Below are 22,879 nucleotides of genomic sequence, written 5' to 3'. Positions count from 1 at the left end.
ATTACTATTCATTTTATTGATTTTTTTATTAAACTTTGTCTACTGGCACATAAGTGCAGACAGTTCCATTGATCTGACAGGTCTGAAAGGCTCTTCTGTAGGTTCATCCTTAAACGCATCCTGGATTTGGTTGTAAATAATTCATTTAGCTTTATTGCTCTGGCCTTTTCTTTTCTGAGCTTTCTTATTACACCCCAATGCCCTGTGTAATTGGTATTTAGTATCTGAATGCTGCACAGTCCTTACTGTAGTTATCCTCACTGTTCTCCTTCATGGCAGGGAAATGCCATCCATCCTTGCTTTATAAAGACAGAGGCAGGATCCCAAAGACAGGCATTTGGTAAAGGGTGCTGAGTAATGAAACACTCAGGTTTGCAGTTCCTCCAGATTGTCTCCAGCTTTGAGCGCAGAACTCCCAAGGACTGATCTCAGTGCCTAACAGGTATCAGCTTGGAGGGCAGAGATGAATGATGTGCCAAGGACTGGATTCATGGCAGCAAGTACATTGAGTGTTGGGATACCTACAGTAGCCAACCAGAAAAACTAAGACAGAGATGTGTCTGAAGCTCTGACTGCTGTTGGTCTCTGTGCTTCAGAGCTGGAAGGGACTCCTTGCTGCCAGCCTTGTTTTGGTGCCCACCACCTGCTCTAGCAGGAGTTAGGTACCCCAGTTCCTTCAGCCTGGTCTTACACCAGCAGCCAACAAGCATTTGAGGAGGTATAAGAGTATGTCAGAGGTGCTGAAAATAATGTCTTAAGGCCAGGACAGCCTTTCTTTGTCCTGTTTTGCACCTTGATTGTGAAAGGATCTGAAGGAACACGTCCTCTTCTCCTGTCTGCAGAGGGTGGCAAAGCAGAGCCATGCCTGCCCCAAGTATCTGCTGGTCTCTGAACAGTGAGTGAGTTTGGACTTGAGCATAGGCTCACTTGGAGATTATCTGAAAGCATAGACATCTCCACTGTTGCATGCAGGAGATCCCTCAACCTTGTGTAAAGGGAGGAACATTAATACAAACCCTTAAAAATAAATCCAGAAAATGTAAAATCTCAACCCACCTCACTAAAGACCAGTAATGCAATGGGGCTGATAAATTAGTGGCAGTAAATTATTGCTACAGCTGCAGAAGATACAAAGATTTTCAGATGTGGCCTTGCTATATAGGACACTCGGGAAGATTTTTTGAAATTATCCCTCAGAGGCAGTCGCATGCTGCAATGAGGGCTTGCTTAATGAGTGACTTTCTGGTAAAGAAGATAGTGCCTGGATCTGTTATTTAAAGGAAGAGAAGCTCTTGCTCTTAACTTCAGACAAGGATTTTAAGATACAGATTTTGAGATCATAAGGCAAAGGCACCTTTGAAAACAAATTAAGTTTTATACAGTCTATTTTTTCAGGGTTTTTTTTTTCATTTATATTTGTTTCATCACATTGTATCTTGTAGTGATTTGCTTGTTTATACAGAAAAACTGAAAGTTGTTCATCACAATGCAAGCTCACTCTGTTTAGAGTCTTTCCATTAACTTGGTGCACTTTACAGAGCTTAATGACAGAGCTGCAGTGATAAATCATAGCTATGGAAAAGAAATATTTCAGACTTTGCTAGAGAAACAGATACTTCTTTGGCTGATGTTTGATGGGAAATATCAAGTTAATGAGACAGAAGGAAAACTATAAAAAAGATAGCATTTGCACTGCTAGTCACAAGTTGTGTTAAACAACAAAAGGAGTTTGATCCTATAACACCAGAGATAGGAATGGTAGAGCTAAACATAAGAGAAGTGTTTGGATATTGATGTAGTAAAATGATTTAAAGACAACACATCTGGGAACCGGGCGCTGTGGTGTGGTCAAAGTTAAGGCAGATATGCAAAGGTGACTTGAAACTCCTATTTACATTACTTATCACTGTTTAATGCAACACAGCACTTTATATGCTATGGCAGCTTTTGGGTTGCTGAAGTAATCCTAACTATCAAACACAGCCCTCAATCAAGGAGACACTAGGTAGCCCTGGTCAAAAATTTTCTAATTGGGATTCACACATACATAGAAACTCCACAGTTCCGCAGTAATTGTCCCTCCCTGGCCCCTATGAGTTTTACCAGCTCCCTGAGATGTCTGGCAGTTCATGGGCTGCCTGTGCAGGATCCCAGGCACTGGGAATTCCTCTTCCCCCACTGACTGACTGGTGAGAGTCATCACCTACATGCAGGGAAAACTGTCAGCAAGCTGAAGAGTTCAACCTGATTCTCCTTAAGCCACAAGTTTTCATAATTTGTCACCTGCAGATATTTCAAGAGTTTGATTTTTTTTTTCCATCTGTATTGCTTTGTTCATTTTTTTTAAACACTGAAAATTTTCCATGTCCTTTCTCCTGCCGGCACTAATTCAAGTCGTACAGGCCATTTCAGTTTCTCACCTTCTGTATCTATTTTCCTCTAGAAAAGTGACATCAATTTTGTTTTGCAGCTACCCTAGCTCAGAAGAAAGGTGCATCTAGCCAAGCATGACAGTGGTTAGCAGCAGATGTTTAGGGAACATATAGGAACAGAGCATACATGGTCTGATTCTCTCCCCACGGTACACCACAGCCTTCTGCAAAGACAGCATCCTAACTCAGCCCTTAAATCACCCAATAAATTGCATTGCTGTTTCCATGTTGGAAGTGAACAAATATGAAGTTCCTATAGCTTGCAAATGAGGCTATGAAATACTACAAAAGTCTAAGAATTGGTCCAGGCAAAAAAATCTTGTGGATAAATATTTCAAACAATCTTGCCCACATGAAGTGAAACAAAAATATCTTTTCAGTCAGAGACATTTGTTTGTTCACTTTCTTGCTTGTTTGTTTTTCCATGACTCCCTGGGATGCCAGAATCAAAAAAAGAACTTACTTTTGGGTCTCTATTCTGTTGTTCTGTAAGACTCAATTCATTTTAATGGCACAGGGTTTTTATAAGCAAATGCTAAATGACAGTGTAATTTACACTGCAGGCTTTCTGACAAAATGTGTAGCTCCAATAGATGCTTTCTTCTATTGAAATCAAAGAGATTTCACCCTTTATGTTTAATTTACCCATCACAGGCATTGATATGGCCACTTTACCATACTTTCTGAGCACTTCACAATACTCTTCTTTAACATTCTTATTTTACAAGTAGGGAAACAAGACATCGAATTAGAGAAATGTTCACACCACCTACATCAGCCTATTTTTCTCATTTAACGTAAATGCTCTGAATTCTTCCTTTCCCACAGGTACCTAGCTCTCTCCTTTACTGTCTAGGGAGTTTAGATTCCTGTAATAATCTCTGCATTGCATCTAATTTCTTTTCCCAAAATATGAACAAAAGAAAGCCCTCTCTTACTCTAAGCCTACAGTCACACTGGGGGTGCCCACACTGCCCCAAGACAGCTGAGCTACCAGACACACTGTAGTTCCCAAATCACTACAGTACAGCCATAGCAGCCATGGTGCGGCAGAGCTTTAACTTGACTGTAGTGCTTTCAAGATTGGGTTAGCACCAGTGCACATCTGGAGAACATCACCTGAACTTGTACGTAGCTTGACCGCCTCTGTACCATCCTCAGTTGCATATATCAAGGAACTTTGAAGCAAAGTGAATTATTTTTACCCACTGCAGAAAATGCTGTCTCTCAGACACCAAAGTCTGACTGTCATTTTATACAGAATATATAATAAAAATTCTTGATATGCCCAAAAATGATAAATATAATCTGAGATAAACTCCTGTGTCTCAATATATTTTATACTTCAGTCCTTCTGAATAGATACAATCACAGGTAATTTAGCTTGGAGGAGATCATCCTGAGGTTGTTTGTCCAACCCCCCTCTCAAAGCAGAGTCAACTTCAAAATGACGTTAAGTTGCTCAGAGCCTTGTCCAGCTTTGAATATCGCCCAGGACTGCGGAACCTCTCTGCACCACCTGCACCAACCCTCGCCATCCTCCTGGTGAGATTCTGCCCTCTCCCACACGTTCAGAGCAGCTCCACTGGTGATGAACTGATCCCCGAGTAATGCAAATGTGAATGTGCTCCAGCGCTGTTCCTTAGTCCTACAAAGCCCGTTATATCAAGGATTGGATTTTCAGAAAAGTTCTTGTCATGCTTTCTATAGATTTCTCTATTGGGAGAGTGGGATTTGCTCCTCCTTCCTACAGTGGAAGCTAGAGAGTTGACCTCATGCATCTTCCTTGTTAATGACAAGGTTTCTTGTTCTTATAGAGGCTTTTCATCCCCTAAAATACCTCATCAAGCTCAGGAAGCAACATAAAATGAGGAAATTTTTGGATCAGTCCATGAGGAACATGACACACAAAGACATGCTTGTTAAACTAGTCTTCTACAACTTTCCTAGCTACAAAATATTTTTGTAGAGGGCATTATTCAATGTTTTTAAAAAACAGAGGAAAGATGCCAGCGTAACCTATAAGCCTGTGAGCGAGTTACTGTTCATCTATAGCTGCTGAAGACATAGACTGGATTTTTATCATTCCTGCCTCAGTCTTGTATTTCCTGCACACACAAACCTAACATTAAGGTATATCACGTTCCAGCTTCCGGCATGACATAATCATTTGATTCAGGCTTAGGAAACAGCAGTAGTGTATGAGATTTCAAACTGAGTTTGACGTCCTGAAATGTGCAGTCAATTTTTTTAAAATAAATTTGATAGAAAATATTTACCCAGGAGCAATATTAGAAAAGCAACTGCATCCATGAATTATTTTCTACTACATAAAATGTGTTATGGCACAGATAAGTCTCGATGCATGATTTTAAGGACATGTAATCTGCCTGAAAGTGGTCAGATTACTCAAATGCTAAACAAAATTATTTTTTGGAGCCTGACTCAAGAGACTGCTATTATTACTTTGCCTAAACTTAAGGACATGTCTTTTGATAAACGTTTCCTATCTAAAATTAATTGCCAAGTAGAAGTAGGGGTTCGTAGTAAATCTTTTGTCTGCAGGACAGAGGATTGTCTTAAAATCAAGGTAAACTTAAGCCAGTATTGGTAGAAAGTTTTCAAGGCAGGGGGAGGGAGAAGAACACAACTGGATTTCCCGGAAGATTTATTTTTAGGCTTTTTATTGCCACAAGACTCATTTTAAATTAAGGTATTAAAAGGAAGGGTCCCAGTTCTGTTGTTTAGCTCCTTGCCTAAATCAGGAATTACATGCAGAATGAGGAAGTGTCATTATGGACAAAACCATCAAAACTCTGAGCTTCATTCATGGTAGCACAAAAAAAATGACTTATCCTAGATCCTAGCACCATCCAAGAGCAAGGAATCAAAGCATGTCTGTTACTGTACCAGACCTTTGTCTTGTCAGCCTCGGAGCAGCTTAAGGCAAATTCTGTCAATCTTAAAGCTGCTTAGGGTAATATTTTCAAAGCGACTTAGCAAAGTCTAATCTTCATCGAAAGTCAACAAAACCTACACTCAGATGTGCTTAATTTACCTTTAAAAATGGGACGCAGGAACTGCTGATGTTACCCTTAATCCTGCTTTTGAGCACGTGAGAGCCGGGGCTCCCAGGGAAGGAGGGTGTGCATAATTCCATGGAGTGAATGATTAGCTGCAAGGAGCTCCATGCAGCATGGGCTTAATTTTGTGTTTAAAGGACAGAAGCTAAGAAGTTTAGCATTATCCTCTTGCAACTTTGTTTAACAAATATTAAAATATATATTGCTGCTGTTAAATATTTTTGGTAATAGTGGTTGATCAGCACTTTTTTCTTCAAAGTCCGTTTCTAAAGAGGATTGACAACCACACGCAGAGTGAAACCACTAAATCTAACCTTTAAAAAGAAGAAACAATCACAATGTTTTGACATTGACAAGGTGACACCAAAGACTGTTATTTTTATTTGCCCTTTTTGTTTGTTTGTTTCTGCGTTTCCATATTCTGGCACCTTATTTTCTAGCTTTTCTCCATGAGAAGGGGACACAAATGAAAACTGAGCTTTTGAAGTATTCATTTGACTCCAGAAGATGGAGGTTTACAGGAAACGTCATCTAGCAGGAGAACGTTCAACCCAAGCACAGAATAAAACTTAGTGGGATAAACCTCTTTATGATAGGTAAGGGTTGACAGATAATAGCTCAAGGAATCCACAGAACTGGTTGACCAAATAGTACATCTTGTCTCATAGCTGCTACTCTTTCAGGCAACTTTCGGTGTTATTTCCATTACAGTTTAGAAGATTTCAGCTGAGTTCAGCTCAGGCCTTCGGCATTGTTCCGTATCTATTGATTTCTATAGAGTTACACCTTGTAAATGTGAATCCTGTAGAGATTTCATGTTTGGCCTCATGAACCAGAGATTATGTAGAGTCACTTGACCTTTGTGCCATAAAAATACGGTTTTAGACTTTGATAGCGTTTGGATCTTTGCAAAATCACCCTTTTTCTTTAAAAGAGACAAAGTCAAACCCAAAAATTAATTGCATTGCTTCCTGTTGAAGTCTGCGCTAAAACACAGAGGATTCACTCTATCAGCAGCCTCCCACTGACTGAGTAAACTCTTAATGAGCTCTTCAAGTTTTGGCCTAGAGACAAAAGTATTTTATGATTTCTCAAATACTTGCATCCAGCAGAGTTTATGGATTTAGTACATTTCTCCACATTAGGCAGGAGCATTAATTTCCATAATAATTTTCAGTGGTTTTCCATGGTGTAGTTCCTGTATGCATGTGACACCTCATTATTTCAGCAGAACCTAGTCAGCTGATGCAATAACAATGCAAAATCCGAGTTCTGACTCTTTCATTGCCAAAGGACAACACTCAAGGCCAGGCAGAAACCGTTACAAAGAAAGAGCTGTTGCAAACAAATATCTGGACTTCTCCAAAATGCCCTCTCTCGTTAAAGACAGAGCAGCCAATGTTCTGTCTCGTTAATACTTTCTCCTAGTTTTGTTTGCCTACACTTTTTCAATAGCTGAAGAACAATTCTTTTTCAAAAATAATCTCTAAAAGTTGGGATGTATAAACAGATTTATTATGACATGAACAAAAGAGCACTTCCATGCTAGGAAAGTCTGTAGAATTCCCCACCTCTTATACTTCTTGCACAGAAATAAGAATGTTCTGACTGACAACACTCCAGTATTACATGTTGATTTCTGGGGGGAAAAAACAAAATAATAATTCCATTTTGCTGCCACAATTGTCTGAATTTTCACTGGTGAGGTATTTTTCACTACTAGAGGCATTATGTTTAGTCCATCTCTTACCACTCTTTTTGTCACCATTATGTTCAAATTATAAAAATCATAAATGTGGATCATTTTTCCATGGGAAGGCTTTCTCTTACTTTAGTTCTCCAGATGTCTAAGATCCTTCTCCAAAAAAACAAAGAAGCCACCATATATCTGGCTGGTAGTAATAATTATGTTATTAGTGGGGTTCTTTCGTGTGCTGAAAATTTCCTTTTGATTATAACCCAGTGGAAGCACAATGAATTCTGTGGGCAGCCTGGCCACAATGTAATTTTAAAAGCTGCTAACAGATGCAGGGCATGATTAGGTCTAAGAGAAAGAAATTGCAAGCTACAGGGTATCTGAAACAACTACCTAAAAAACCCAACTGCCCAAAGCAGATCCTTGAGAGTTACTGTAATACTTAGAACTATTGTAGACCAATTATTTTAAAAAAATAAATTCAGTGCTTGTTTACAGTGTATTCTGTATTAGAAGGAAGATACATTTGGGAGCAGGGAGGGAGGGGGGTGGACACAGGCTGTGCTACACAGAGTCACAATATTCTCTTTAAGTCTCATTGCCTTTGAAATAACTTTTTTATTTTATCTTTTTTTTTTTCCCCCTGGGGGAAAAAATCCCAAAATGAATATTTTCAGACAGTAAATAAGTTACTATTTCTTTAAAACTAAGAATCACAGAATGACTCTTTGGCTCTTGTGTCAAACTGTGCAACCCACAGGTTGCAATTTCAGGTGAATTACCCGATAGTTTAAAGTATCCCTGATTTGACATCCAGTCACTTTTCTTTTCCTTTCTGGATATGGATAATCTTAGATGTCACAACACAGGAATCTGTGCTGAGAAACTGCACAGATTCCATAGACAGAAACCAGAGATACTGTCAAGCAGCAGCTTCACTTTGTCTGAACAGGGAGAAAAAAAAAACAAACCCAAGAACTTGCAAATTTCACATAATTTTGATGCATAATCCTCAGGCCAGGTCAAGGTCAGTGAAAAATGATCTCATTTCTTTAAAAAAAAAAAAAACTTAGAACAAACCTGGCCTAAGTTTTCCAGTTTGCTGTGAAATTCCAATCTCATTCACAGGTTTAGGGGTTTATTGTGAAATTTCACACACAAATTCAGGAGTGCTGAAGAAGCACTCCGGAATCGAGACGCTACTGCAGATCTTCTCTGGAATTTGTCAAAATACCTAAGGCTAAATCTAGTTCATGTTCTGACCCAATGCAGTCTCTCTGTTTTAAAGCAAACCTGAAAGCTGCAAATCTGGAATACATTGAGTACAATGCAGGTGTATTTAAAAGCTTCTGCATTTATCATAGATGAAACTGGCAGCCAGTTTTTCCTCATCAGTAAATTATGGAAAGGACGAGGCTCATGCTCACAGCTTGATACTGGTTTCAGATGTTTGCAAGCAGAAGGGGAACTCTGTTTGGCCCTTTTTTGCCCTGTAAAATGCCAAAGAAACAAGAAGCAGGTGTATCCTGAAATGAATTCCCCTCGTGCCGGCACAAGAGAAGACATGAAAGAGCTTCGCTTTCTCAAGCCACCTTTTAATTCCTGCTGCAAGAGCTTAAAGCCAGGCAAACCTGGGAGTAATATGAATTCTGTCCATGTTCACAACTGACAGACTAAAGCTGTCAGTCCTTCCTCACTGCGGGCTGTGAGAGATTTTGCCTTTAACAAAGCATGCCTTTAACTGTTGCATAGCAAGACCACAAAAGTGCAACACACATTCATTGATCGATACTTCTGAAAATGTTGACTTAAATCTTTTCAGTACAGAAGAGCCCATTTCCTGCAGAGAACATGAGCACTTGCTAAAGACCCAAAAAAGCCCATCAACAACATAAACATTGGCTCATAGGAGCTGACATTAAGAATCATGGTCGGATCTGCAAAATGAACAAAATATTCCCCGAGGACAAATGGCAGTCCTCTTTCCTGATGTAAACACCATAAAGAAAAGATCTCCCTCCTCTTAGTGAAATTTTTCTGGAACTAATGCTGCTGTCTCTAATCCTTTTTTCATTGAAGTCCGTGACATAACTCTCTGCCAAATTCCCACTAAGAGCAAAATGATAAAGAATTACTTGGACTGAATGGAGAAATTGCTGAATGAAGCAAAGAAACAAGAGGAGAGGAGAGGAGAGGAGAGGAGAGGAGAGGAGAGGAGAGGAGAGGAGAGGAGAGGAGAGGAGAGGAGAGGAGAGGAGAGGAGAGGAGAGGAGAGGAGAGAGGAGGAAAGGAGAGGAGAGGAGAGGAGAGGAGAGGAGAGGAGAGGAGAGGAGAGGAGAGGAGAGGAGAGGAGAGGAGAGGAGAGGAGAGGAGAGGAGAGGAGAGGAGGAATCAGTGAGTTGTAGGTAACAAGTCAAACATTCAGATGTTTTTTGTTGAAACCACATTGTTGTAGAATATACCTAATAAACGCTAATAAAACAGTCCCCTCCCACTCTTTCAGAGGAGGTGACAATGTGTGACTGGATCATCCGTAGCTCAGGGGCTATTCTGGCAGCCTCCAGTCATAGCAAGCAGCGCCTCAGAGCTTCCCACACCTCACAAGGAGAGAGCAACATTTTTCTAGATTCTACATGTAGGATTTACCTGTTCAGCTTCTCCAGATGGAAACAAAGCTGGGAGGAGGAGGTGAAGGTGTTTATTGACATGCCACTACGTGAAAATTCAACCCTTTTAATAGGATCTTAGTTGTATTGCAATGGCTGCTTCTATCACAGTGCTGCTGTGCTCTCTGTTGTAGCTATAGCGATGAATTACGCTGGGTTTTTTTCATTTTCTCCTAATGTTTTCTTCAAGCTGAGCCTGCAAGTGGGTGGAAATATATCTATTACTGAGAGTGCAGAAAAGACAGCTATGAAACTTGGGATCTGATTCTGACTCTGATGCTGAATTACTGTCTAAACCCAGGCAAATGATTAAACCTCTATGCACTGGATTTCCCCATCTGTAAGAATAAAAGGGCTGGGGGTAAAATAGATGTGGAGAAGCAGGAGAATAAAGTATCTCTCCCTTATGATCATGCTATAAAGCCTGATGTCTGAGAATCTCTGCTAAGGAAATTTTCAGAGAAAAGAGTAATATCCTTAAGTAAGTGGTGTAAATGCAGCTACGCTGGCAGATTGCGGAAGAGTTAGGACTGTTTACAGAACCTGAAACCTCTCTTGCTAAATGTTGTTGTCATTTCATAATCAAGTAAATGGCAAAGAGCAGTCTGTAAATTTATGTGCAAACTCCCATCTGTGGCAGAAGAAGAAAGTAATTTCAAAGATGCAAATAAAGCTGTCACACAGTACCTGAACTGTATCAAATTGAGATTACTGGCCATACTGCAGTGATATGGGAGTTGAAGATTTTGGAAGATTTGGGGTTTTTGCACTGAACATACAGGAGCATTCAGCAAAATGTATTGCTGTGCTGTAAATGCATTAACATCCCTTGCCCTGCCAGGAAGATCATGAATACTACCAACTCACAAATGGTGTTTACAGCATTAGCTGCCGAAGCTAGGTTTCTCTGTTAAATTCCCTTTTCTGCCACAGGCTTAGCAAGATCACGTAGCCTTTCTGTATCCTATTTTTCATTCTTAAAATACTGGTAACAATATAGGAATGGTGGGTGCCAGTAGGATGCAATATATGGGATTGCACAATGATTGATTTGCTATTTCCTTAAAACTAATATATTTTCTCTTATGTCAAACATTTACTACTCCAGCTGCAAGAATAGGTGTCATTAGAAATAGAAATTTACTGCACAATGCAACTTAGCTTTTGGACGTACCTCAAATGCTGAAGTATTTACACTAAGTGGAGGAAAATAATGCCCCCCTTTTAGTGGTCTTCATTGCCATGTGGACACCTCACTGCATGTTTGGCAGTATATTACAGCTTGGCACTGGCAGTATTTTCATTTCAAACAATTTTTGAGCAATGCATTTTGATGCTGTTGTGAAATGCTTGTCTCCTGTTTTACGCTGATGTGGGTTCCTTAAAATGATTAAGAAGCACCCAAGCACAAAAAAAAAAACCCTGTTAGGTTCTGTCCAAATTACTGCTGGGATTAGCCTAGTGTACAGATCACTTCTGAAATCTGGAATATTATCAAGGAAACAAGATTCACATAATCTTAAATATTTGTAATATCCAGCTTGTTCTAAATGTTTGCACCTTCTGCTTCACTTCTCAGAACAGCATTTCTTAATTTTTGTACAAGCAGGAGGGCTTCACCAAGAAGACAGCAGCAATAGTTAGCACTTGAATAGCACTTTTCACTTTCAAAATGTTGTACAGATATTAAACATTTTTCTCAAACTCATGCAAAAACTGGGAATTGAGGAAAAAGATTTAAAGGTGTTAATGGAAATTTGGTGCATATACTTTAGGCTTTTGATAATCACAACCATTCCTATTGCTATTTTTCTAATACAGGAACTAAGATGGCCAAATCATGAATTCACCACATCTGTTTAATCAGTTTGTAGCAAGCTCTGTTCCCTATTTCAGTGTTTTATCCACATCTCACAGTCATCACTGGGCTTACTATATTTGTAACCTCAAAATGTGTTATCTGTCCTGTGTAACCCAGGGTCCTGTTTGTGAAATGCACTGTCTAGAAGATACTGAACAGGAATTTTTCCGATGCTGGTGTGATCACAACATTGGTGACAGCTCTAAAATGAAAGTTAAATAATTTAAACTGATTTCCTTTGTTATTAAAAATTGACTACCCCAGTTCAAAAGTAGACTTAATCAGCTGACTGGAAAAAGAGCCCTTACTGCCATAGAGAAAGCCTTGCAGAGCTCTTAGTTCTGTCCTGTATGATCCAAAAAGGGCTGAACAGTGGATGCAAGCAGCTAACTGAAGATATAAAACACCTGAAAGAAGAAGTACTGCTCTTTAGGGTGCTCTTTTATCAGTTGTGGAGAAAAAAAGGAGAAGCTGTTAGTATCCAAGCCTGTCAGATAAGTGCCATTAGAAAACTGTAAGGTTACTGAGATTATTATTCTTTAAAATTGCAGTAAAAGACACTAAAAATGAGTTATGGCTCAGTGCCTTGAAGAACTGCCCAAGCAACCCATGAATAAGCAGTCTCGGCCCTAGGAAAACATAGTCATGTTAGCAAGTTCAGCAAGCTCTTCACCTCTGCTGAGCAGGCTCTGCAGTATCTGCACTATGTGTGCCTGTATTGTGTGGAGATGCCTCTAACTCGTCACAGAGAGAGGCACCGTGACATGTCTTCATGGGTGAAATCCTCTGGCTGGTTTGAATAACACTTCATTTTGGAAGAGTACTTGTCTGGGGGAGTTATGGCAGTCAGGTCCTGATCGTGCTGGTCCTTCTCTAACTGAAAGGAAAATATGGTGCTCATCTCGCAGAGAGGGGTGATGGGTGCTCCGTGTGAGGGTGGGTCTCTTGCTGGATGGAGTTGCCTATGTCCTCTGCTCAACACATAATATTCTGCAAAGATGCTCCTTTACATTTTAGCTTTTCCTCTGATATTCTCCATGGCATGGCACAACCTATCTAATGTATCTAACAGACCTTAGTATCTTATACAGGTAAAGAAGCTTGCATAGATCAAATAGACTTTGCTGAGAGCTGCACTTGACTCTCTGGTGAAAGTTTCAGTGCTTGCAGGATGTAGTGTGGTATCCTGTAAAACTGGGCTGTCATTGTCCAAAGCCATGAAAGAGCAAAGCAAAAAAATGCAGCTTTTTCTGTCTGCCCTGCCCAGTTCCTTTACCAAATGAGAGGTCTGGCTGCATTCATTTTGTATCACTTCAGCTGACACTCAACAGATGCAGATGTGTAATTTTTATATACATCTGCAAGACGGAGCACAAACAGAAGTGGGTGCTGTTCATCAGGTAGAAAATTCAAAATGACGTGTCAGCTTCTTAAATAAGTAAAACCAGAGCTTGCAATTGGACATGTAGAGATCCAAATTGTACTTACAGTCTCAGAACTGAAAGGAGGAGGTAAGGACGAGTGTGCCTAGGTCCCTCTATTGCCCAAGGTAGTCATGTTAACTTCTACATGCATACAATGGTGCCTAGAGTGAAGATCTCCATTTGTTTTATAGCTGGGCCAACTGCCAACTTGCAAAAGTATGTTTTACAGAGCCAGCAATGTTATCAAAGTTGTCAGCTTAAATACCATTGATTGTGTTATCAACTTAAACCTGGCTCTTAATTTGAAATGTTTAGGAAAAAACACTGAAGTTAGCTCTCATATCATTTTCATTTACTAATGGAGTAATCAACATCTGTAGAGCCACAAAATCTTTCACTCAATGAAAAGTGTGCTCAAAAAATCTCTTGTCTGAGATCTATCATCTCATTTTAATTAGCATTGCACATGATTACTGCAATCAAAGAAAGTCAGTGGCAAACATTGCCGTCTGCATTCATCGTTAACATCAGCTAGCACGATGGCAGTCAGTGAGTTTAAGTTAATACGTGGGCTCTGAGGTACAAATGTCTGTTCAAGGACAAAGAACATTGCCCTACTTTCTTTCTACTGCTTTGCTTTTGAAACACACCTTTCATCTTAGAACTTGCCAAATATGGAGCATTTCCAGTCTGGCATGTGTTTTACATCTGGGATGTGACAGTCTTGCATATTCTCTGCAACAGCAGATATTGTCATTGGTTTTGAGTAATTTAATTACGTGTGGATTCAGGATCATATCACATCTGCCCAGTATTCAGTGCAGTTGCCAACTGTGTGGTCAGGGTTTTGAGATGTTGATAGGCTTCCATGGCAAGATACTCAAATATTCGGTGAATTTTTAAGACAACAAATGTTCAATACAGTAATAAAACTCAGCCCACTACATGCTGATAAGGGCAATACAGCAGGCTGATAGGTTGTATGCCTGTTTGTGTGTGCACTGCCATTTCTCCAGAGATCAGGTGTCACTAATTCGTTAAGAAGAGGTGACTGATGATACGTAGCTGCTTCTGGATTTATATGCTGCTTCATCATATGTCCTCACAGAAAGCCTTTTTTGAGAAGGCAGCAGATGACCTGCTACTAATAAGGATCCTTTATGAATGTAAATTTTTACTAAGATATAGCCAAGTTTTTAAAGGATTTCCACTACTAAGCCATTAAAATTTTTCAAAGGTTACATGCAATCCAAGAACATTTACCAAGAAAGGCACAAGCATATCTAAGCTCATGGATTATGTAAAATTCAGCAGGATTGTTTATTGTCTTCATCCTCAGAGAAGGGAATTATCTGGGCTTTTCTGAAGATGTTAGTACGTGACCGTAAACTCTTTAAGAGAAGACATATTCCAAATAGCATTTTTGCTCCTCCTGAACCAGACCTTTCATGCAGAATAAGTGCTTATGAGAGCTTTTAAATTATTTTGGTTGCATAGTTACAACTCTGATAACTTTTTTTTTTAACATCTCCTCATTATGAGAGGTAGCCTTGAGTGTTTTAAATCTACCCATAAAGCTGCTATAATCATTCTCTGCAATTACACTACAATGCACAACAATTAATTATATCAAACCCTTCTCACAGAAGTGTTTACCAGTGAAGAGATTTCCACGGCTTTATTTCTGGCAATAAAAGAGTAGGAATTATTATACACCTTTTGGGATTTTACTGATCTAACATTTCTGTAGTCAGGAATATAATCATATTATTTTCCCTACAGGAAATAAACACCAGTTCTTGACAGGCATGATCTTTAAACAATATTTTCCATGGGAAACAATATGTCCATGTATTTTTTCCTGTAAGAAACCAAGATTTTTAGCTAGGTAACTCCAATGAGCGACCTGCACTTATGTACAGCCTTGCTGGGATTCACGTGCAGGGTCTTCCCCTGAGAAACTGGAGTATGTCTGCCCTGAAGACTGCTGGTGTAGGCGCCAGGCATAGGACTAGACAAGGCTGAGACTTGGTATCACTGTGGCTTGGTCATACAGAGCTCAGGGCAGGCTGATGTTCTTTCCCAGGATCTGGGGTGAATACTTAGGCAGTAAATTCATGCTGAACTATGCCCAGCCACAGTTTGATAGCCAGGTACCTTAAAGCTAGCTCTCAATTTGTGTTTATGAAGTCCCTAGACTTATATCTGCCTGAAAGGAGGTTGTAGCGAGGTGGGGGTCGGTCTCTTCTCCCTAGTAACGAGTGATAGGACGAGAGGAAACAGCCTCAAGCTGCACCAGGGGAGGTTTAGGTTAGATATTAGGAAAAACTTCTTCACCGAGAGGGTGGTCAAGCATTGGAACAGGCTGCCCAGGGAAGTGGTTGAGTCTCCATCCCTGGAGGTATTTAAAGAACGGATAGATACGGTGCTTGAAGACATGGTATAGATGGACTTGGCAGTGATAGGTTGATGGCTGGACTCGATGATCTCAAGGGTCTTTTCCAACCTTGACGATTCTATGATTCTATGATTCTATGATATATATATGTAATGTCCTATATTAATATATGTCCTATATATGGGATTTTTTTGTATAGGCATACCCAAGGTAGAGGTCCACTTCAAACTGGTGGAAAACATCTTCAGCAACAAAGGAAATAGCTAGGGCTGCTTGAGCAGGTGCTGCAGCACAGGGGGACTGGACGTGGACAGTGAAAGCGCTGGTGCTGTGTGCACCCTGCGTGCATTTGAGGCGTGTACGTCAGACTGGTGCTACTCTGGTCAAGGCATCTTTCGGTTTAGTTTCCAATTTCAGGAATCCAATCTGTGCAACCTAACACAGCTCCAGGACATGAACCAAAGCACTGTGAGTGGGAATAATCAAGAGATTCCCTTTGAAAGCTCACTTCTGGTCTGAACTAGATGCTAAGAATCGTGCATCCACTCACCTAAAGAAATGCAGCATGGGTTTGGTCCCTTGTATTTAGTCCTCCCAATGCACCCCTGTCTGCCAGCCACCCTCCGGTCTGAGCACAGGGAAGTGTGAGAAAAGGACAAGCTCAACAGCCACAAATTGCTGTTGGCAAGGTGACAAGAGGGGCTTCTTGCTACCATGTTTGTTTACTAGATACTCTGATATGGTGATTGTTCTTTATTAAATGAAACAGTAAATACCATACCGTACTGTTCGGTTTCTCTTAAAAGAAAGAGGATTCTGTAAAGATTAACTTCACAGTGGAAAGTTTTCCTCCAAGCAAGACCTTTCCCTCTGGAAAGGAGCAAGGGTTAGCTGTAATGTAAAATATGACAAATTGTTCATAAGTAAATGCTCCCAAGACTGATATAATCACCTGTATTCATATCTTTATTTCCTTTCACAGAGCCATGTTTGACTATGACAAGAGCAAAGACAGTGGCCTCCCAAGCCAAGGACTCAGTTTTAAGTATGGAGACATCCTTCACGTCATCAACGCCTCGGACGATGAATGGTGGCAGGCAAGGAGGGTCACTCTGGAGGGAGACAGTGAGGAGATGGGAGTTATACCCAGCAAGAGGAGGTGAGTGCTGCCTCCTTCCTACCTCCTTGGCCATAATGTTAAAATATTCCATTTTATTCCAAAGACAGGGCGCATCAATCTACTGAAAAAATAGGGAAAGTAGAGGAAAATCTCACAGTTTTTTCATGAGTTGGAAGATATGTTTTTTGCTGTGAGATTTAAAGAGCTCAGGCTGTTTAACTGTACTGGAAAGAAACTCAAAAGGTGACTCAATTATAGTGGATAAGTAACTTCACAAAAAAAGAGGGGAACAGGGAGAGAGCACCATCTACTAAAGAGTTTCAGCAGAAAAATGAATAACCAGAACCCAAGCCTGGGAATTAGCTCTGAATTTGAAGTAGAGCACATGTTTTAATGTCAGGGTGATTAGCCATTGCATCAAACTGCTGAGGGATGTAATGAATGTCTTGACATTTTCAAATCAAGACTGTATGTCTTTCTTTTGAGAGAGTAATAGGATTAAACTTCTCAGCCTGTATGATGTAAAAAATGACGTTAAATTATATAATGGTCCTCTTTGGCTTCAAAATCTGTTAATTTAATCTCTGCTTGCCTGGAAACTGATGGATAATCAATATCACAGTAAATTTTTCATATCATATAAATGAAATCCACTCTCCAAGCTAAATCTGAATCTTTGTTTAGCTGTGATGGATCCATGCTGACTGACGGAGAGAGAACAGACATCTGAATCTCTCTCATTGTTTGTATTGTTTACTCTGTCTAGGTGATTTTGTAAAATTGGCCACGAGTCTCTGATAGTATCAGAACTACCACACAAATCAGTATTATTTTCTGTATTTTCTGCCTCTGTTGATAGTTGCTATAGAAAGGTCAAGAACTGAAAGGGTAGGAGGAAAATGAAATCTGTCAAGCCACATTTCTCTTTTGCAGCAATGCTCCCATACTGCATATAAACTTTCTATTCCTAGCTATTTCAGCTTTAGCATTAATATAAAAATGATCATGCCTATTTTTATAGTGGGGAAATGGGACGTCTGATGCTCTGTAGAGCACCTGCTGCAGTTTCAAGAGAGTTGGCCCAGGTGCTAACAGCGCTCATGGTACTCCTTGTTCTAAATCACGTAAAAGTAAACTGAAAGGCCATCAAATACCTTGTTGGCATGAGCCCTGCAAGGACCTTATTTTCTCTAATCATGACTATGCTTGAATAGCAACCACACCAGGATTTTCAGCAAAAAGCAATTTTGGAGTTGTATAACAGATAGAAATAAAAACGACATTATAATTTTTAAGATGGGAAAAATGTGCCCATTAAACTGATTTAGTCTCTAGATATTGAAAAAGGAATACTTGCCTACTATTAATTGCTACAGTAAATACTGTTGTAATGACATGATTGGATCACACATGGGAAAAGAGGAAAGTCTATTCTGTTATTACTGAGGGAAGTACGTGCGCAAAGCTCACTCACAGTGTGGTGCATACTATGAAAAGCTGCAAAAAGCTTTCATACATGATAAAACAACTATAGGGGAAAAAAGGGCAAAGCAAAGCAACTGATTAAGATGTGGAGTTGTATCTTCTGTAAGGTGGAGAGGATGTAAGTGCCTAAAGCTTATTTTCAAGGACAAAAGATAGACGGTCTCTAGTCAAGGTTAGACACAGGATGCCGCCTATGAAAAAGATGAGGCTTAGGAAACACTGGGAGAAAAGAGAAAAAAAAAAGAAAAGAGGCAAGATGAAAAGGTTGGTTAGAGTCTAAAAATAAGAGTCTTGAATTTGAAAAGATGCAGGTATAGTTACCATGCTCTCCACTTGTCATCCTGATTCTTCACTAGTGAATCTGAGAGGTCTGGAAAAATCAATGGCATCTGATTTTCTGTCTGCATTAATGTACATGGTACAACTGAGCTGGGGAGGGGGAAGGTTGCTATTATTTCATAAAAGGTTTCAGTTGTACAAGGTTATTTTTTCCAATGCACTGAAAAGTGAGTATTATTTCCTTTCTGTGGGTTCTGGATGATCCCTCAGAGCCAGTGAGGCTGATGTGTTCTTGCTTAGCATCTTCTGTGGTCATTTACACCACCCAAGCAGAGGATGAGCAATCAATGCATACAGGACTGAGCTACAGAGAATAAAGCTCATCAGACTTGCTAGAATGCACTAATTCAGAGTTGAATTTCCTTGGCAGATGTGGGTTATTGACTATGAGAGGCTTGATCTCAAACAGAGTAGTCCTGGGATTCATTTGATAAAATGTAGGCAACTACAGCATGGAAATCATTTAAGCTGTTTACTCCAAGATGCTCTGTCTCTTATAGTTTACATGAGACTATTTCTATAGGCATTGCATTATGTGTAATACAACATACGTAATATCTAGCAGTAAAATATGCCTTGTGATAGAAGAGGAGGAAAAGAGCATCTGTAGCTGTTTGTTGGGCTGTGACTTGTCCTGCAAGCCCAGCTTCCTATGATGGTGTAGGTTGAAGAGATTTTGTATTTGTCTTGTACTTTTCAATCTCCCATTCATTTCTGTTCCTTTTCTTTAGGGTTTGGGCTTTTTTGGGAGATTGGTTTGGTGGGGTTTTGTTTTGGTGTTGTGCTTGGACTCCTTCTTCTGCCTATGTATATATGAAGGAATACTATCCTGTGGGACTGTAATATTTTTTGCACTTTGGGTCAGGGAGAGGCTATACAGATCCAGGGATTATTAGTGCCAAGGTGAGTCTTTTAGTGATCTGCTTTACTACCTTATCTCTTGTCCAGCAACAGCTAACATACAATTCTTGCATTTTTCATAAGTGAAATCATTATGGAATAGCTCTGAAAGCCAGTGGCCAGTGACCACTTCAATTTTATTTTGGTGTGTGTATATATATACACACAAATACATGTATATATACACACAAAGCCATAACAAGTACATTATATTACTTCTTTAAGGTGCTGTGTAATGATATTTGCTTTCCAAGTATGTAGTTTTGCATTTTTTTACATCTTCTTACAGGAGAGGCCTTCACACAGTGACAATTTAGCATGAGTTAATAAGAGAAATTTTGAATGATAAATCAAGACTCCATACTCTTTTTCTCCTTTATGATATATGTGATATACCAGAAGAAATCATAATTTATAATTCTAGGGAAGCTGCCAGTCATTATTCTCTCCAGGATGTTGGATACATTACCAGACCTTACTTCTTAGTGATTCAATGAGTTTGAAAGCTATTTGTCATTAGATTTCAGTGCTGCTGCCAATGTGTGGACTTGTGGCCTTGTTGAAGTCAGGCTTTAAGAGGGAGTTTTGGAGGGCAGCACTGCAGCTAGAGGATGGTTACTGAAAGAGGCAGCACAAAGAAATGTGTTTCTCCATTGATTTGTGCAAGGACCAAATCTCGAACTGGTGAGCCAGTGACCTCTGTGGGGATTAAGGAAGACTAAATGGTCAGTATCCTGCAGTGCTAAAGTATCATTGCAACCCTTTCTACATCTGAAAACAACATTTTGTCCATTTGCCAGTATGTATTTATCGTCTGATTACAGCTGTTGTTCTCAGCCATGGGTCTGAGTAGCCAGCTGGGTAGAAACCAAATATAATGCTATAAAGGTGTTGTGATACTGGATGATATTGACATTGGAAACAGTAGGACTTCAGCATAAGAGGCTGCAAACCACCTCAGTTGCTGTTTAACAGTCACCAAATAGTTGTTATTATATAATATTAATGAATGAATATTGCAGGCCAAATTTCTCTTGGTTCTACATCTGCCAAAAAGATTTATCCAAGTTATGTCTAAGGTGAGAGCAGCGAACTGGGCAGGGTCTCCAAGGTGAGGGGACATAACTACCAGTCCCGTACCAATGTCTCAGGCAGCCTGTGGCATTATCTGTGCACTATGTTTACACATGTGAATTGCTCCCCTATCACAAAAAATTACTATTTTATACTGGAATGACTAACAGAATTAGATTTACACTAGATTTTTGTTCCATTTAGATGTATAGATGTACAGATTTAGATTAGAATTTCTACATATGCTAGGCTTTTGATCACAAGAATTTTTATTTGCCTCATTGTCCTTCCTACTGTCTGGATAAAGAAAACAAATTCGGCTTCCTGTAAAGGGCAGTAGCAAGCTGAGCAGCCTATGTCTAAGATTCCCTCCCCATGGAAACACTCACATTAGTTAAAGCAAATCAACAAAAAGCATGAAACCAATGTGCGTAAGTTAGTGTATTAAATTCCTAGACAGATGCTCTAATTCAGTAGTAAAGAGATTTTAATTTGCTGTAGTAAAACCTTCAGTTCTTTTCACTTTTTCTTTGCTGAGTCTCTGCACACAGAAAAGCTCCTCCATTGCAAGCCCCACACAACAGCAACCTCCCACTTCATGAATGTTAAGCCCCTGTATCTTCTATGACGTGGGTATATCTGCTTGACTTGGGTCTGTGGGTCTGAAAGTCATTTAGTCTGCAATTTCACACAGATTGCCCCAGAATGGCCAAGGGTAAATTCTCACTGTTTTTACTACTGCTCCCACTGTAGCCTACGAGGATTTGGTTCTAAACCACTAAAATATTTATGCTAATCTTTCTGTTGTGCTTAAGACATGCAGCCACAAAACTGCTCTCAGACTGGACATCATTCTAAGATATCCATTTTTAGGTAGTTTAAGTACATCTGACTGCAAAATGTTATGCAACTTGTATCTCTGTTATTACCAGCTGAAGGTGTATGGTGATGGTACCAGCCTGATATTTGTGTTCTCAAATAGACAACGTTCTCCCCACAAATACATGTAACCGTGCTCTCCTTTCAGAGCAAAATGGGGGGAAAAGTACATAAAAACCAATGTTTCACAAACATTTAAGGACAAGGAACAAGAGGTTTTCCCAGCACAGAAGTCCCTGTGGGCAAAAAGCCAACTTAAATTTGTTATTCTGCTCAGCTTGGCAGAAGGGCATGTTTATCCACTCAAGTGAGTTTTATTTTTAATGGTTTCATATAAATTGTCTACCTTTCTAAACATCCCTTAAGATTTTAATCCTTAGATGATAAAATTTTTTAACATGGCATAATCATGTAAGCTTTGTCTAAAATAAGTTACCTGAATATCCTTACTAATCTAATTGGAAGAAATAAATATGGAATAAAATTGAAATATATGTGTATGCATAAACCTCTTCCTGTTCTCTTGCAGTGATGGGAAACTTTTATGCTGAAGGAAAACAGTCTTTAGCTTTTAAACAGAATAAGGTTGTTCTACAATTTTATGAGACTTCATTTCCTAATGGCATTAGGCCCACTCTTTTCATAAAATATTGACCAGGTGCTGAGCTGCTCTCTATAAGCAAGTCACTGAAGGTGGAGAGCTGAACGAGAACACGTTCTCTCCTGCTAAAAAATGCATGTTCTGTTGCAAAAATACTGCTTCAAGAATGCTCAAAAATAATTTGGAGAACGGGAATCTATTGGTAAACTCAGACCTCATATAAACAAGACTGAGCAGCGCAGAGGATGGAAGCAATAAAAAGCTATGGACTGAGTCCACATATTTGGACTATAAATAGTAATACATATTTTCACTTATCTTTCACTTGATGGGCAGGCAAAACAAATATAATGTGGATGACCCAGAAATAGCAAAGCAAGACAAGAAGAAACACGTTAACGAAGATATAAAATATAGCAAGGTCTTTCAAGTATCCATTTTATGTTGCATTCTTCTATTTGATAACTCTCCTTACTACAGTTCTCACGCTGCATTTGAAAATAACTCATTCTGCAGAGCACCTCAGTGCCAAATCTGTGCAAATTAGGCTACTGTAACAATTTTATTTGATTCTCAATACTGGTTTGTAATTTCCATCTGTATTCTACAACTGTGATGATCCCTGTTATTGAAGATTAAAGCATGTCTCACTTGATATTTTACATCTCCGCTGTGAAGACTCATTAGTGCTTTTACAAAGGCACTGACAGAATTCTCAGTGGTCCATTAACCCCCAACAATGGAGGATCACAGTTCATGTCTGGTTGAGTTATGCTTGATTTCTTCTTGTTTGCAGTGCACACAAAGACCTGAAAGTCTCATTTTGAAAAATCCCAGAGGCTCATTTTCAGTACCAACCTGTGCCCAGAAGCGCAAAGAGAGATAGACATTGCAGAGCAGTGGGTGCTGCATCCCAGTAGT

General features: G+C 39.6%; 1 protein-coding gene across 22 annotated transcripts in view; it reads left to right on the top strand.

Moving 5' to 3' along the window:
* DLG2 (discs large MAGUK scaffold protein 2) overlaps nucleotides 1-22,879 on the top strand; it is a 1,061,109-nt gene that overhangs the window by 985,187 nt on the left and 53,043 nt on the right. For all 22 annotated transcript variants that reach the window (XM_087758910.1, XM_087758908.1, XM_087758909.1 and 19 more), the window contains one exon: nucleotides 16,543-16,719. In XM_087758910.1, the coding sequence (XP_087615036.1) occupies nucleotides 16,543-16,719 (177 nt within the window). The remainder of the gene's footprint in view (nucleotides 1-16,542; nucleotides 16,720-22,879) is intronic.

Source organism: Nipponia nippon, unplaced genomic scaffold (genome assembly GCF_047370975.1).
Source record: "Nipponia nippon isolate SJK-2023a ecotype South Korea unplaced genomic scaffold, ASM4737097v1 scaffold_2, whole genome shotgun sequence".
Classification (NCBI taxonomy): domain Eukaryota; kingdom Metazoa; phylum Chordata; class Aves; order Pelecaniformes; family Threskiornithidae; genus Nipponia; species Nipponia nippon.
This window is presented reverse-complemented; position numbering and strand designations above follow the sequence as displayed.